Raw genomic sequence first — 17,256 nt, 5'->3', positions numbered from 1 at the left:
TTTTTATTTTTTTATTTTTTATAATTCATACTTTTTCAAATAAAAATTATATCCTAATTTTTTCAATCAACTAGCACGTGACTTGCAGTGCCACCCACACCAGTAAGTTAACGTAAACATATAGGGTCCGTTTGGATTGAACTTGTTTGCTTTGCCCTTTCTGTGTAATTTACTAATTTTCTTTCCTTTTCTCTTTCTTCCTTTCTCTCTTTGCTTTTTATTTCTTCCTCACTTCAGCTAACTTTTCTCCCCAGTCACCACAGCTTCTTCTTTTTATTTTTTTCCTCTTTCTTTCTGACTCTTCACACCGGTGCTTCAACCTTCTCTCTTCTCTGCCATTATTACTCTAACAACCTCCTTTACTCTCCTCACCTACCTCTCTTTAACTAAAATAAATTTGCTTCATTTGATATTACCGTTGGCACACTTCTCTCTTTCTCATTTCATTTCGTTATTTCTTCTCCTCCATTTCCACTTCACTCTTCCCCACATCCTTCTCTCACATTTGCTCTTTTTCATTTCAAAGTTCTGAACCGAAGCTCTTGGTCAGCCGAAGAGGTACTTGCCATGGTCGAAGTCGCTGACCGACGAGACCCAACCTCTTCACCGGCAAGGCCTGCTCTGTCACCGACGGGCTATCACTCCACTTTGTTCATTTTATTAATCTTCTCCCAGGTGCAAACTATCTCTCTCTCCCTCTCCATTATTTTATTTTTTGTATTCTATGTTCGCTGTTAAAATTAGTTTTACCCCATGGACTGATGTTGATGAGCACAGGAGATTTTCTTTCGTAGATTCTTTTCGAAAACATTATTTTACAAGTTTTATGTGTTGAGTACTGAGAAACGTTTGATAATGTAAAGATTGCATTTTTCTGCTTATTCACATACTTTGGGTGTTTGGAGATGGAGATGTGAGGCTGGGGGTTTGAATATATGTTAGTTTGTGTGCTCCATCCAATTTTTTTTAAAAATTTGTATGTTTGTAGTACGTGTGGAATAATTTATTTAAGAGAAACTGAAATTTTTTTTTGCTGAATAGATAAAGTTAAAAGATAACTGAAATAATTCAGGGATCTATAAATAATATAAAAAATGTAATGGGATCTATAAATAGTAGAAAAAATAAGTTAAATAGTAAAAGAAAAAGTTGGCCTTTTAAGCCAATGCCATATGCACATGTAGTTGTATGCTCCATCAATTTTTTTGAAAAAAAAATTTGTGAGCTTTGTTTGGTAGAAATTATGGAATGGAAGGATTTCGAAACATTACTTTTTTTGGCGATTTAGAGTGCTTCAATGGGGTACTTAAAGGAGCATGCTAGCTTGTCCATAACCGCAATAGTGAAGTTCACATTTTATAATATGAACTCGTACTTTGATGATCGTCGTAACAAAACTCTAGAGCAGATGGAAGAGGGGCAAGAATGGTGCAAATATGCCTATGACCAGTTTGAGACAAATCAAGAGAAGACAAAGCTCCATATCGTTAGAAGGATGAGCGTGCAAGAGTGCTTATATATAGTGGAAACACAGTCTAATCTTTTGGCTACTAGCGGGGGAGATCACACCTATGGGGTTGATCTCATGGAAATGACATGCACATGCAAGAAATGGGAAGCATACAAGATCCCCTGTTCACGCTTAATAGCAGTTTGTGCTAAGTATAAACACGATGCAATGGAGTATATGGATCCTTTATATCGCGTGTCTGAACGGTACCACAGCTATGTGCCAATATTCCAACCATTGAAAGATAGGTTAGAATGACCGGATATGGAAGAAAGGAGAACAGCGATGCCAAACCTACGGTTGATCAGAGAGAAAGGTTGGCCTAAATCCATGAAAATCCGCAATGAGATGGATGAACAAGATAGGAAGTTGCCAACCTCTTTGTGGATTGAGAACGGACCGAAGTCAAGGTGTGGGTTGTGTCACCAAGGTGGGCATAACTGTCGTATATGTCCGACTCGAAATGTGAAATTAACAAGCCGTGGTGCTATATAGCAGGTAACAATTACAAGTCATTGTAACAAGGGGGGATATATGATAAGTTATTCTCATAATTTGTTGTCTATTAGTCTTGTTATTTTTCTTCATCTGTTGGTTTTCCTAATTTTAGTTTAGCCTTTGCATGAACACTGCCTTCGAGAATTGCGTTTAGTAATCCATACATTGTGCAGACATTATGAATTCATATGTTTAGGTATTTCCATATGTCATTGTCATATTATTTGTTATTTTATTTTATTTTATTTTTTGTATTCTAAGTTTGCTGTTAAAATGAGTTTTACCCCATGGATTGATGTTGATGAGCACATGAGATTTTCTTTCGTAGATTCTTTTCGAAAACATTATTTTAGAAGTTTTATGTATTGAGTACTGAGAAACGTTTGATAATGTAAAGATTGCATTTTTCTGCATAATCACATGCTTTGGGTGTTTGGAGATGGAGGTGTGAGGCTGTGGGTTTGAATATATGTTAGTTTGTGTGCTCCATCAAATAAAAAAAAAATTGTGTGTTCATGGTATGTGTGGAACAACTTATTTAAGTGAAACTGAAATTTTTTTACTGAAAGTACTCTAGATAAAGTTAAAATGTAGCTGAAATAATACAAGGATCTATGAATAGTACCAAAAATACAATGAGACTCATGAATAGTAGCAAAAAGAAGCTAAATAGTAAAAAAAAATTGGTTTTTTAAGCCAATGCCAAACACACACGTAATTTGTATGCTCCATCAATTTTTAAAAAAAAAATTGTGTGCTTTGTTTTGTAGGAATTATGGAATGGAAGGATTTCGAAAGATTACTTTTTTTGGCGATGGCACCCGTTCAATCAGTTGCCATCCTCTCAGCTGGAGCTTTCTCTCTTGCTACTGATGGGTCGGAGGAAATCGTTTCTCGTTTGATTCATATGGCCAAACTTCAGGACCCGACCATTATTCTGGTATTTTCTCATTTCATTATATCTTCTTTCATTTTTTTTTTCTCTCAAAACTTCACTTCTAAACCTTTTATATTTTCTGTGTATGATGAAAAAGGTTTTGACTTAATTAATGGGGTTTTTGAGTTGAAGAGAGATATCATTATAAGCTCCACTTTGACGAGATACTCTTAATGGAAGAGAAAAAGAAGAGAGGTGAAAGCAACTGGAGATGGAGACGAGAAGAAGGGAGAGTCCTACAAACCAAAATAACCTAAACTTTGATTGATTAAAAGCAAAAAAGTTGGAAGAAAAACAAAAAGGCCACTTATTTATTCTTAAAGAAACCCCTAAAGGATTTCAAAATACCCCATATCAAGTGATGATCATAGGCTTGACTTAATAAATTCTTACAATATTTTCACAATTATTGACAATATTCACTGTTCATTGACAAATTCTTTTTGTCTTTTCTTTTAAATTTTATATATGCATACACAACAGTTACACTGACATAACAAATTGTTACAATATTTTTACAATTATTGAGTTGTCAATTTTTTAAAGGTCAAAATAAAATAATAAAATAAGAGACTGAAACCAATTACAACTGAAAATAAATGTAATGAAAATATTATAACATCTTCTTCTTGTCACAATAATTTCACAATCGTCGAGATCTCAATTCCTTATAAATCATAATAAAATAAAATAAAAAGAAATGTTATGTCAACAACATTTTCACAACAAATTTTATGTGACAAGGTATTTTTGATGAATAAAAAAGTGATATCAGTAGTGGGCTCAGTTTAAAACCAATAATAACTTGTCATTTAGAATTTGTTCTAAAATGTTATGGATGTAGCATTTCTCTCAAATAAAATTAAAAAAATATCTATTCGGATCCTAAAAATGAAAGTATTGTGAAAATGTTGTGATATTTTGTTGTATTTGTAGAATTATTTTTTAGTATATATAGTTAAATTGGGTGAGCCAAAATTTTGGTTTCATGCACAATTTTCTTATGTTTTCTTTTTGTATTTTTTTTTAATGCATAATTTTAAAACCAATAATAATTTTTTACCTAAGATTTATTGTGTAAATGTTGTGAACGTAAAAAATAAAATAATAAAATATCAAACTAGGACTTACCACACCTGGAAATAAAAAATATTGCAAAAATATTGTAACATTTTGTTATGTTCCTAGGCTTTTTTTTTTTTTTTTTTTTTTTTGGTTTAGTCGAATTTGGCTTCTCATTTTTTTTAAATTACTCTAAAATAAAATAATAAAATATCAAACTAGGACTCACCATTGTTAGAAATAAAGGTACTGTAAAAATATCGTGACATTTTGTTATTTTTCTAGACTTCTTTTTTGGTTTAGTCAATTTGTTGAGCCAAAATTTATTGTTTTATGCATAGGTTTTTTAGGTTGATTTTTTTTTGAACACATTGTTTCAAGTTTTTATTTATTTATTTATTTATTTTTTATTTTTTAACATTGTTTTACACACACACACACACACACACACAATTGACGAAGTAACACTTTCCTCCTTTATGTTTGGGGTAGTTTCATTCCCCCCTAAACTAAAGTTGAATAATTTCTTCCTTTATATTTTGTAAATGAGCATATACCCCTATTGTTACTCTCATAGTTAAACCCTAACGAAATCTCATAAATCCTAAAATATTTCATCGTGCAATGTCTAAAATACTCCTACTAAATTTTAATGTCCCAAAAAAATGTTTTGTGTATTTTGAATTTTATGTGATAGATTAGTAGTCATGCTTGGTAAGTTAGAATGTTGATATATGGTGTTCTATTTGTTACCTAGAGAACACTAGTTTATTAGGTTTAAATCTTCTAAACTTATAATTTTATCTAATAGAAACTTTGATGACAGATGTCTTTTTGTTTTTTTTTTTCTTTTCTTGCTTAAAAATGTGTTCGTTAAAAATAAGTAAGCTAAACATCGTAGTTAGATTTATAAAATAAGATGATAAATAATGAAGTATGAATAACAAAATCTTCATTGTAGATGATTGCGAGTATTCAATTTGATGAAGATCTTTAAAAAAATTGTAGCATATATTATCATTTATTGCAAAAATTTAAATATTGTGGAAAGATGATGACATTTTTTTTTTTGAAAGGAAGAGATGATGACATTCATTATCATTCTTTATAATATTTATTGGTAAATAGATATTACATTTAGTAAATAGGCTCTAAAGAATTTTTATAATAAATAAATATTCAAATAACTATTTTAATTTAAGTACATGACTTTATACTTCTTCAATAAAAAAAATCTATATTAATTTTCTCACTAAAAGGGCAGTACGCGTGCAACCCACACTAGTTTTTTTTTTTTTTAAATGGCAACCGACTGTTTTTTTCCATTTTCATATTCAACTCTTTCTTTAATATCATTAAGAACATAAATATATATATATATATATATATATATAATCATTAAATTTTTTTGTTTGTTGAGAAACACTAAAATTTGTTTAAAAGGACACTGTTTGTTTTACGTGTCACTCTCACAGTCTCATCCTCATAAATTATCAAGAATCATGGTTTGTTCAAAGCTATGTTAGAACTTAGAAGTAAGCCGAGATGGGGTCTGTGTTGGGCTAATTCTTTTAAAGCCCAAACAATTGGTCCAAAAAAAAAAAAAAAAATCTTGTGAGAAAGGCTTAATTACCTCGAGACCATACGAAATGGGTCTTCCAAAAAAGAGCCCAAAATTATTTCCATAATGGTCCAAACCCGCATGAAAACCCAAAGGGATAAAGTGTGCAAGTTGGGGTTTTTGGCCAAAATGCCCATAAGCATTAATTTTTGAAATATTTAGCAACAGAGCACTGTTTCGGAAATAATTAGGGAAATACCACTTTTTCTGGTACTCGAGCTTGGTGAGCTCGAGTACCATGTTTTTTTAATCCACCGTTGCCCCATATTCAAGGAGTCCTATAGTGGCGTTTTTAAGCCCTATAGTGACGTTTTTGGGCCATATAGCGGCGTTTTTAAGCCCCCATACCAGGTTAAGGGGCCCTATAGTGACGTTTTCGGGCCCTATAGCGGCGTTTCCTGCAAATTTTTTTTTTATAAGTCCCCATAACAGGTTCAAGGGGCCCTATAGTGACGTTTTTAAGCCTTATAGTGGCGTTTTTAAGCCTTATAGTGACGTTTTTGGGCCCTATAGCGGCGTTTTCCTGCAAAAATTTTTTTATAAGTCCCCATAACAGGTTCAAGGGGCCCTATAGTGGCGTTTTTAAGCCCTATAGTGACGTTTTCGGGCCCTATAGCGGCATTTTTTTTTGAGAAGATGTTTGACCAATGAAAAGATGGTACTCGAGCTCACCATGCTCGAGTACCAGAAAAAGTGGTATTTCCTTAATTATTTCCGAAACAGTGCTCTGTTGCTAAATATTTCAAAAATTAATGCTAATGGACCATTTTGGCCGGGGTTTTTGGAGGGCATAAAATATCTTTTTTTTCTTCACGTATTTTGGGATTCATAGGAAGTCTTGCAAGTGAGCTTGGAGTGGTTGCAAGCCCATGTGCATTATGGGTGTACGTCCTAAGGAATAATGCTAGTTTTTTTTTTTTTTTTTTGGGATGAGTAAGGAATAATGCTAGTTACATCTATGCTATTTAATTACAATTGAGGTGTTTAAGTTATTTATAAAGCTCAAATCAACCCAGTATATGCTTGATGTGAGACTTAGCACACACCTATACAGCACACATTTAATTAATCTAATTAAATATTCAATCAATCTAAGGTATCACACCCCTACAACATAAATGTTTCTCTTCTTGCACTCAATAGGTTTGAAATTAAGTTTTTTGTTCGTATAGTAACACTAATGAAATTCTTTTTTTTCTTCTCTTCTTCTAAAGGAAAAAGACTCTCCATTTCAAATCTTATCCATTTCCGCAATTTTATTATTGAGATTTTATGTTACAAATTTAAAGGTGTATAAAATTTTTAATGACATGACAATCTGTACATTGATAAATCCAAAAAAATAAAGTTTGAATCATGGTGGTTGTCATTTGAGTGGTTAGAGGTGGTTTGTTGGTTGGTGGCTATTTTTTGAATGGTTGGTGGTGTTTTGGTGGCTGTTTTTCCTTCCGATGTGGAGTTTTTTTTGGGGTAGGGGGGGGGGTGGTCTGTGCACCAGTTTTTCTTTGTTGACGGTTGTGGGGCCAGAGAACTTACGACTCAGCCCACTTTCCACTAGGGCCCAGGGCCCGTGCCAAGGAGGGTAGTTGCTGAGGACGAGTAGGGGAAGACCAAATAGCCTAGAGACGCGGCCGAAGATGACCCTGTCCTCGGCATCCCAAAACTTCGAAGGGAAGAGTGACATGTCATCAAATGTAGCCTCCAAAGGCCCCTAGAAGAAGAGGCGAGTAGAATGGGACCCACGTGGGGGTACGGTGTGGAGGTGGTTCAAGGTAAATATGTCCCCTCCGCATTGAATGCGTCCACAAACGTCCTAATCATATTAATGAGAAAAGATGTCTGAACAGTGTGGTTTCGGTTATTATAACTAACAAAAAGTAAGGGGAGGCGGCTGATGGGACAGGTACTTGAATAGGCGCCTGCCTGATCAACAGGTGGAGGGCCAGGATCAGCCAAGAAGGGCTATATAATGTGAAGACTTATGCGTCAAGGAAAGGGGGCTGAGAAAAAGGCCAAGAACGAGAGCCTCCCAGACCGTCTCGAGGAGAAAAACTCCCTGAGCAAACATGGTTTAATTCTGTATGAACACCACGACTAACCACCGTTCGGTGACCAAGGCCTAACCTTTCAAACCCACGCTCTACAAATTATATTGTTTAGACCCTTAACGTGTGAACCCAATACTGTTTTGGGGCCGTCACGAATTGAGTCCTTACAACGGTCTATACAGACTTCACAGGTTTTTTTTTTTTTTTTTTGGTTGTTGAAGGTTTGTGCACACTGCATAGGTTTGTGCACCAATTTTTTTTATTTTATTTTATTTTTTATTTTATTTTATTTTATTTTTTGCTTAAGGTCTATGCACTAGTTGAGTTCTGAGAAGTATGAAAAAAAATAATTTTACAGTGAAACATACAATTAAAAAATTATTTTCACTATATTTTCATGTTGACAATCAAACACGGTAAAATGTTTTACATGTAAAATATTTTATATTTGCAAATATTTTACTTCGAAACAATCGGAGCGTTAATGTACTCACTGGTTACATTCAACTTGCTCTCACCCTCTCAGTGCTATACATTGACTTACTAAAATTTAAAAAGAAAAAAAAAAGGCACCATTTAGCCATCGTCGATTCCTTCGTTAATGTGAATAGCAAACTTGATCGTCAATACAAACTCACATCCAAGAACTTGCCAATTATAATTTAACACATGAGCAAAAAAAAAAAAAAACCCACAATTTTTTTATAATCTAATGAGAGTGTTTAGAGCTTTTTAAGTATTTGACTATTCTTGGCGTAAGTAATCCCTCATCCCACACAAAGTACTTGTTCACATGCACCAAAAGTCCACCGTAGGACCAGATATACTGTTCTCAACATTTTGGCTCTAACTAATCTTAGCCTATTTGGTTCATGTCTAGGAGCATGTACAACCTAAACAGAATGATCTTGATTATATGACATCGATTGATAAATACCACGTATTTTCGAAATTTTCTGAAAAATAGCATTATTCACAAACTATGTAGCAGAATATCACCCTTTTGGAATTCATTTTTGTGAAAATGGAGTTACTTAAGTTTCATAGAACTTGATTTCAACAATATCGAATTCCATGCATAAAAAATGTCCCATGATGTGACTTTTCTCAATAAAAAATGCTACTTGGAACTCGGTATTTATAGAATCAAGTTTTGTATAATTTCCTTTTGTAACTCCATATTTGTAAAATTAAGTTCTACACAAAAAAATTGAGTTACAAAAGAGTGGTATTCTCCTACATAGTAGGCAAGCAATACTATTTTACTAAAAAGTTTGGGCATATGTGGTATTGCATTTTGGCCTATAAGCTTAGTACAAATTATATATATATATATATATATATATATATTTGCCATCAATCCGTTCTTCCAACAATAGCAAATTACTTTTGAATTTCTTGCGCTAGTATCATGTTAAGCATTCGCATATAGTTTCTTCAAAAAAATTTCATTTTACCATTTCAAAAACTATTTTATCTATTATAACATACTATTTTACAACACACCCAATATCCCAACTTTTATTTTCCTATACAACATATTAAAATAATATATATCTACACAATAAAATATACAACACAAAACCATCTCTCCTCTTTCTATTAATAAAAAATTGGAGACACAACAAAATAATATTATTTAAGAATACAATCTTGCTACAAGAGCACAATGGTATATTTTTTTTACAATTACAACTTCGGGTAATACATGCTTTCAGTGTTTGTGGATTGTAAAATACCATTTTGGGGCTTTAGCCCCAATACTAATGCTCTAATATAGTTCATCTTTTAACCAAAGTAGCTTAGAATTGTTAACTTTTGTGGACTAAAAACTTTCCACGCCAATCTGAAATGTTTGGACGTGAGTGTGACTCCCTTCGGGGAAAAGGCTTCTCTTTGGTCCTTCTCTGTACCGACAGTGCAGTTTGAACTTTGAACTTTGAAATTCATAGTGCCCTTCCTTTTATTCCTCTGTGCAATGTGAAATTCTCCTTTTGCAATAAAAAAAAAAAAAAAAAAGCAGAAAAAGCAAAATCTAAATGTTGAGGCAAGAAAAAAGTTCTTAGTAGATCAACCGAAGGAAGAATAGAGAGAATTTGCACTATGTCTATTCGTGTACTCCAAGACTTCAACATGTGAGGGGTTGCAAGTAATCCAAGCACACGGACCGAACGGCAAAGTACTGCAGAACAGGCTATAAGGGAATATTAATATGTCTTGGGTTCAGCGATCCTTGCCTTTTGACATGTTCAGATTTCATGCAAATTATCTTATTTTGTGTGCATTAAGTATGTTTCACCTTTCAAAGTCACTTCTAGAAACTAGAGCTTAATCAATGATTTCAACTTGATTATCACTCAAGCCAAGGCTCAATTGCTCTTCTTGAAAGTTAGCTATGCGCGGTCCTCACGGGCCACAGCAAGCTTACACAGTTTTACACCGATGCAAGCTTGCCTCTCCAGCAAGCAACACAACAATGCTATGCATATAATAAATGAAAAATGTTATTTTAAAAAAAAATTTATGAGAAATTTTTTTTCTTTTATAACTTTTTATAATTTTCATAAAAGAGGCGTTAAAATTTTCTTTAAATAATTTAAAAATAATTTCCCTAAAAGCATTCATTAATAGGATTCATAATAAATTTCATAATTATTTTACAAATGGTTGAGAAGGCAGATTTTGATTAGTACGTGTAACATCACTTTTGCATGTTTTTATTGAAAATTGATATCAATTTTATTATACACCAATTATAACTTGTACACAGCATTTGGGGAAAATCTCATGCCCTTTGGCTCAATAATTACTACTTTATTAGTGCTTTGTAGTCCCCTCCTACCCTTTTCTTTCATAAAAAAATAAATTTTACTAAAAACATAAACCTTGTATATCTAACACCAATCGAAAATAAATAAGCCACCGTTTGGCCAGCCCCTATCACGAGGCAAAGAGCAAAACCGAGCTAATTGCTGTCCAAGGACAAAAGTCACGTTTACATCTCTTTGGGTTCGGACAATCATTCGAGTCAATGGACCCAAATTCAATTGAAGCTTGATTATGTCGAGTGTTGGGACTTGGGAGGTTGGGACCCAGGGCTCAGCTTAGAACTAATTAACCATATAAGCAACAAGCATTAGCCTAAATCGAACAATCAAATCCTATAAATAAGAAGTCACTAGTATGAAGTGACCACATCCAACTGACATTCAACCACTTTCAAAGCTATACACTAACTTATAAGTACATAAGCACAAAAAAGAAAATGGCCCAGAGTTGAGAGTTGGGACCCAAAGCCTAGGCCCTAAAGCATGAAATAAACAAGACAATCCCCACTTCACATGCTCTCTGTGAAGCGCACAATCAAAAATAACTTTATTACCAATACGCTCAGATTAATGCAAATACTTAATATTCTGCTAATATTGCTATGCTATCTCATCCTCTGTTTGCTTCAATGCAAAACCAACAGAAATGGCTTTATCTTTCTGAAATGTCTCTTTCTACAGTGCTATTCAAAAGAAAATTAAGATAAAATGTTGTGCATACTTAAATTGGACCAACACGAACCATGTGTCTTCTCTGCATTGAGCTCTGAATCTCTTCCTTGACATTCCTTAGAGCATTAAGAACTTCACAAACACTTTCATTCAATGGCTTCACTTCAACAGTCTTTGAGGTCATTGGAAAACTCAACGGAACTAATGCCAACGAGTTATCAACATCATTCTCATGATCACTCTCATTTTCTACTATTGAAGATTTTAAGCTTGAACAACTGAAACAAATTAGCAAATTGAACTTGATTAGCTTAATGACTAAAAAAAAAATTTATTTTGAAAAATATTTAAAAATCATGACTTTGCAGGTTTGAATTGTGTACCTATGATTATCAGACCTTGGATCTTCAGAGCTGGGGCTCAATTTATGGGAAGGGTCATCGTGATTAGAATTAGAATTGGAACTAGCACTAGCACTAGCACTAGAAGTACCTTGAGGACTAAAATCATTTTCAGTGGAAGGACTTGAATGGATTTGAGTGGGTGTAGAGGTTTCTGAGACATTGTGCTTCAGATTTTGTGAAATTTGTGGGCTTGAGAATTGGGATTTGGGTTCATCTTCTTCTGGGTGTCTGGAAACTGATGTACTTGTGGATGATGTACAAGACATTTCACACTTTTCGGATGTACTAGATTGCTCTGATTCCACAGATATTGTAGAAATGTTCAAAGATTCAAGCTTCTTCATCAATAATTTAAGCTTCTTCTCAGCTTTGTTCCTGAATTTTGTCTCTTCTTTAAGTTGGTTCTCTAGCTCTATCAACTTAATTCCCAAACACATTTCAGAAAAAAGTCAGAGAAAGACAGCTGTGTCGTACAAATGGTTTTCAAATCTTTTTGAAAATGTGAATCTAAATCTGACCAGTCCTAGGAAAGGAACAGTAAATCAAGTTCAAAAGAGCCATTACCTTGTTGCCTAGGAGCTCTGCATTTTCTTTAGCAACCCTTGAAGCTTGTCTCTCTGCAAGCAATCTGCCTCTCAGGCACTCCACAGTTCTAACACCATCATCCCCTTCCACTTTCTTATCACTGAGAGAAAACCCATTTCAAAAAAGTGAAAAAAATGTGTGTTTGAATATTGAAAGAGAAAGAAGAAGACGAACCCACCTCCATTTTCTATCAGCTATCATGTTCTTTTCTCTTTGGCCTGTCACTGCAGACATTTCTTGATCTGAATCTTCAGTACACAACTGTCCCTAGTCACACCCCCCCAGCTAAATTGTTCACTATTTCTATCTGTATATAAAAATATGGGAACCAAGATATGTGAATTTTTTTTCTCTCTCTTTATGTTTGGTGTAGAATCTATGCTAATGCAAAAACAAAAATACTACAATCGATGTCAGAAAACTAAGGTCAGACAGCTTGGACTCTTCTTGCCTTACCCTATCAGATGGGTTATATATCCACTGCCCAAAAGGCACTCACTTTTACTATTTTGTGGGTAAATGGTAATTGTAATTTTATATTGTTACTACCATAATTGAACTTAAACCGTCCATTTATTATACATTATGGCTCTTGTGCCTAGTTAAGTCCAAGCTGTGAGTCTTTATGGTCATCGACCTTCTCAATACATGGCACATGATCACTAATGAAAAAGTTGTTCTCGCATGCCTTCCTCAATCTAATTGGTCATCTAATTTTCTCATTGATTTCAAGGTTTTTTCTTCTTCTTTTTTTGAGAAAAAGAAAAATTTTAAGCCCACATAAAATGATACAATTTGTGTCACAACTATTCACATAGCAGATTATGAGTAGTGAAAAAAAAATTATGAATTCATATGAAAGTGACAAATAACTAATCACAATCTAACATATAAGATAATTGTGACAAAAATTATGATAATTTATATGGCACCACAATTAATCATAGAAAAATTTCTAGTGCTTAATTAGGCAGCGAAATGTTTATACTTGCTTAAAACAGATGGTAAAATCAGACAATTACGGTGAGCAATTAAGTGAGCAAGCTGTGACATTAGAGATATAAAGGGCGGGTCCATGTCAGTTTAATTAGCAATAGCTGCAATACAGGCATTTATTGATTTTATTAATTTGCATGCATATTTAAATTTATTAAATACATATAGGAGAGAGAGAGAGAGAGAGAGAGAGAGAGAGCCCGGGCATTTGAATAAATTTGAAATTTGAAAAAAAAAATCACATAACTACCAAAAAAATACTGATGTCACTTCTGTCTCTATTCCTTTCACGTGGTGTTCCTGAACCGTGTTCGTTCAATCGGTGTCCTTCATCTTGCTCGTGTTCTTTTTTTATTTATTTACTTTTTTTTGGCACTCAGATCCTTTCTATACATTTATTTGTTAATGTATACATCTTGGTTTTTATTTATTTATTTATAATTTTTCCTCCAAAATAGTGTGCATGCAAAACCAATTCAAATTTAAGCCAAAATATATACATAAATATATTGTAGGTCGGTAAGGTTTGGTGGATAGATATTTGATGGAAGGTCTTACAATAGGACGATCAAATTGTTCAACACCCGCACAAGACGAGCGTGGCAACCCCAATAGGGTCGATAGTGAGCACTTTGATGATTAAATTAGGATTTTTTTCTCCAAAGTTTTGGTGAGCTAAATTGTTATGGATCCAAAATTGCTTTCCTCAGGGCTGGGGTTGGGGAGGGGGTATTTATACTTGGGGAAATACTAATGGATGTTCTTAAGACAATGATTAACAATCTATTTAAATAAAGTTTTTATGGGAAGAGAAAAAAAAATTATTGTTTTGATAGCTTTTTTCATTTCCCATAAAAGTGGTAGTAAAACTTTCCTAAAATGGATTGTTAATCATTGCCCCTAAGGACACTCGTTAACATGACTCTTATACTTAAAGGGCACCTTACAACCCTAGGTTGCCCATCATATCCTGCCCTATCTACTCTCGACCGAGGTAACCATTTCCTGCTTGGTTTTTCGGTCTATGAGTGCTTCCAAGCAGTGGTTGGGACTTGGAACTCTGGCCAAGGGGACTGCCACATCAAATTAAATGTTAGGTGAGATTGTTAGGCGCAATTAATGCGATTGTGACTTACAAGATTTCTTAATCTACTTTTAAAGAGTCGTTCTCAAATCGGTCATAGTGCACGGCATGTTGGTCATGACTATGGAACGACTAGACTAGACATTTTCTGGTCTCATGTATCGGTTTACCACATTGATGTCATATCTATAAAATGAAGTTCCAATTTTATGCACACATACAGTAACATCTTCGTAAGAAATTGACATAATGTACATATGCAATCAAAAGTTACTTATTTAAGTAATAACATACTCCCCATGTACCAAATTTTTAGTCCTCAATTCTATTTTGGAATCTCCTAAAATATAATTATTAGAATTTTTTTGTGTTGGCTAATTCTATGACAAAGTTTGCTTGTAATCGTTGAACAATATTCAATTGCATTTGTGTGGTGTACTTAAGGTTGAAGACTAAAGATTGTTGTTCATTGTGCAAGTATGCATAATTCCGTTGAGCAAATTTCATGATCAATTGATTGAGCAGGTATGATAAGTTAGATAGAAACTTTTGCCAGTCATTTGCGAGACATTCAGTAGAGAGAATGCTATAAGGAAAGCACCAACCTAAGCTTTCATGGAAACTTTGTGGCCTATCACGCCTTAAACCCTTCATTCTTTATTTACAAAAATCCAACCCTAACTTAAGAAGAAGAAAGACGGCAACACAAAACATTGAAAATCCTTTATGTAAGGTTGAATTTAATCAACCATTTTGTTTGCTTTATTTCGTGCCAAATTTTACTTGTAATTCAGCATTTAGAAACCCTGTATTTAGGTGGGAATCATGTAAGAGTAGTGTGTGAGAGAGTTTGAAGAAAAGCTCAAGATTGTGCACTCAGCAAGGGTCTCGTGACTGGATCTTGCAGCTTGCAAGTTGTCAAAGGATGCATATGAGTGAAGCATGCAGAGAGTTGAACAGTCACGCCAGTTGGAGCACCATAGGACAAAAAGTCTAGTCTAGTCATTCAGTTAGCTCGCGGCTTGGACTCTCGACTCAATCAAGTTACGAGGCCAAGTTGTCAGTCCACTTTGTCTGGGAAAAACTAACTCTTCGCATTCCAAATACACACCAGTGTAAATACCCCTTATACCCACGAAATGTAAAGAGCTTTCAGAGAGAATTTTGAGAGAGAAACCCTAGAGAAAAACAAGATTGACTTATCCACAATCTTTATATATTGATTCTCCAAATTCCTCAACTCTCACCCTCTTCGTTGTTACATCCTTGAGAGGTTCATTAGCTAAATCATTTTCTCACCATACCCATATTTGTGAGAAGGTTTTTGGTGCTTGGGAAGTAGTTAGGAAGGGAACAATTTATATTGGTTGATGCTATGGGCTATAGCGGAATTTGGTAAGCTAGAGAAGACAAAGTTCGGTGCAACCTCATTGGAGTAGGAGCTTGGAGGGCTTAGGTACATTGGGTAGATTAGGTTTGGAGGGTCTTTTGCTGTTCATGTATCCTAACTTGATTCTCTAGTAGATTATTGACCGCTTGGAGGGTGGCAAAGAGGTTTTATGCCGAGGGCTTCGGTTTCCTCTTCGATAACACATCATTGTGTTGTTCTTGTGTTTGCATCTCTCTTCCCTTAATCTTTGCCATTTAATTTTTGCTGTGGATGTGATTTTATTTAGTTTAGATTGTTTATCAATTCTGTTCTAAGCTTATGTTCATATTTCGCACATACATTGTTTGATAATAAGTTTGAATTGGTAATTTGTAATTTAGGGGTCTAAACGTTTATAGTGTTTTATACGCTATTTGAACATTCACTTTACTAAGCCTTTTAAGTCTTTTTAGCATTCGACCTTTCCAATTGCCCATGCTTGAGAGGTTATTTACTTCCAAACACAAAGATTACCACCTTTGTAACAAAGTTGTTGTTTTTAAACCACAAAGACTAGCCAAATCATTAAGAAGCCTTTGAGTGACCAAGAAATTGGTTTTGTGGTCGGTGGATCAACTTGTGACATCAAGTAACATTGAAGGCACAAGGCAAGAATTGCTAGGTGAGTAACATTTGTATTGCAAAAACCTTTAATAGTATTCTTGTTGAGTTAGGCTTTGGTACGGAGTGCTATGACCTTTTGGGTTTTCACTCCACAAACAAATTCTTGTTTTTATGTGTGCAAGTTGTTCATGTGACATTTATCTTGTGCTTGTTAATCTGTGATCAATATTGTGATTAAATTAATTAAGTACGTACCCAGGCTCAATATGGAATCATTGATTATATTGGTGGTAGCCATATTAAGGGTCTAAACAACATTTTAGTAGTATCTTTTGACACGTCAATAAATAAAATTCCTTACTATATCTTTTACTTTATTCAAAATGTTAATACTCCTCTTTCACTAGAGTCTAAATTAAGGAGTGTGATTTTAGAAACTTGCACCATTTTATTTGGAAGATAATGTTGTAAATAATTTTCCCTTAAAAAGTTAGATTTTTTTAAATAGGACAAACAATATGGGATTGAGTAGCTACTCTTTACCATCTTATAATTAATTGAAGTTTAGGGGCTTGTTAGGAACCTTGGAGGTCGTTGGAGACTATAAGTTAAGTCTTTCAATATGTATTGTGGTATTGATGTCAAGAGATGGAATAAAAATTATTAATCTCATTTAAGAGTGTTCTACTTTATACTCCTCCCTTCACCATTTCTTAAATATATATATATTTTTTTCCTACTTTATAAAATGACCAAATTTAAAATGAAAAAAAAAAAATCATACACATCATATTCTGCAATTGATGAAACGTAAAGTGGAACATTAAGGGTCTGTTTGGATACCGCTTATTTGCTGAAAACTGAAAACTTATTGCTGAAAATACTATAGCAATATGATTTTTAAAGGTATGAATAGTGCTGTAAAACTAAAAAATACATTGGTATGTGCATTTTGTTGAGTTTGGTGGTCTCATGAACAGTGTCATGGGACCCCAAAAATAAATCAAACGCAACATTA

General features: G+C 33.9%; 1 protein-coding gene and 1 long non-coding RNA gene across 3 annotated transcripts; one reads left to right on the top strand and one right to left on the bottom strand.

The window, feature by feature from the left end:
• The first annotated feature begins 247 nt into the window (after positions 1–247).
• On the top strand, positions 248–3,387 carry LOC126691728 (uncharacterized). Of its 2 annotated transcripts, none has more exons than XR_007644826.1 (3): positions 248–675; positions 2,779–2,948; positions 3,043–3,387. It is a non-coding gene; the product is annotated as an uncharacterized LOC126691728 (long non-coding RNA). The 2 variants fall into 2 exon arrangements; XR_007644825.1 differs by having other exon boundaries at positions 248–2,008.
• A 7,684-nt stretch (positions 3,388–11,071) lies between these two features.
• LOC126691727 (uncharacterized) lies at positions 11,072–12,609 on the bottom strand. The gene is made up of 4 exons (XM_050386828.1): positions 12,344–12,609; positions 12,145–12,265; positions 11,560–11,999; positions 11,072–11,454 (listed from the first exon to the last, which is right to left on the bottom strand). Exons 1-4 carry the CDS (start codon positions 12,397–12,399, stop codon positions 11,226–11,228), a joined length of 846 nt encoding a protein of 281 aa, XP_050242785.1. The 5' UTR covers positions 12,400–12,609; the 3' UTR covers positions 11,072–11,225.
• Positions 12,610–17,256: the final 4,647 nt, after the last annotated feature.

The sequence above is a fragment of the Quercus robur genome, chromosome 7 (genome assembly GCF_932294415.1).
Source record: "Quercus robur chromosome 7, dhQueRobu3.1, whole genome shotgun sequence".
Lineage (NCBI taxonomy): Eukaryota > Viridiplantae > Streptophyta > Magnoliopsida > Fagales > Fagaceae > Quercus > Quercus robur.
This window is presented reverse-complemented; position numbering and strand designations above follow the sequence as displayed.

Coding starts and splice junctions, on each gene's coding strand:
- LOC126691727 (XM_050386828.1), bottom strand. CDS start 12,399: ATGTCTGCAGTGACAGGCCAAAGAGAAAAGAACATGATAGCTGATAGA. Junction 12,266..12,343: donor ATAGCTGATAGAAAATGGAG/GTGGGTTCGTCT, acceptor GTTTTCTCTCAG/TGATAAGAAAGTGGAAGGGG. Junction 11,455..11,559: donor CCAAGGTCTGATAATCATAG/GTACACAATTCA, acceptor AATTTGTTTCAG/TTGTTCAAGCTTAAAATCTT.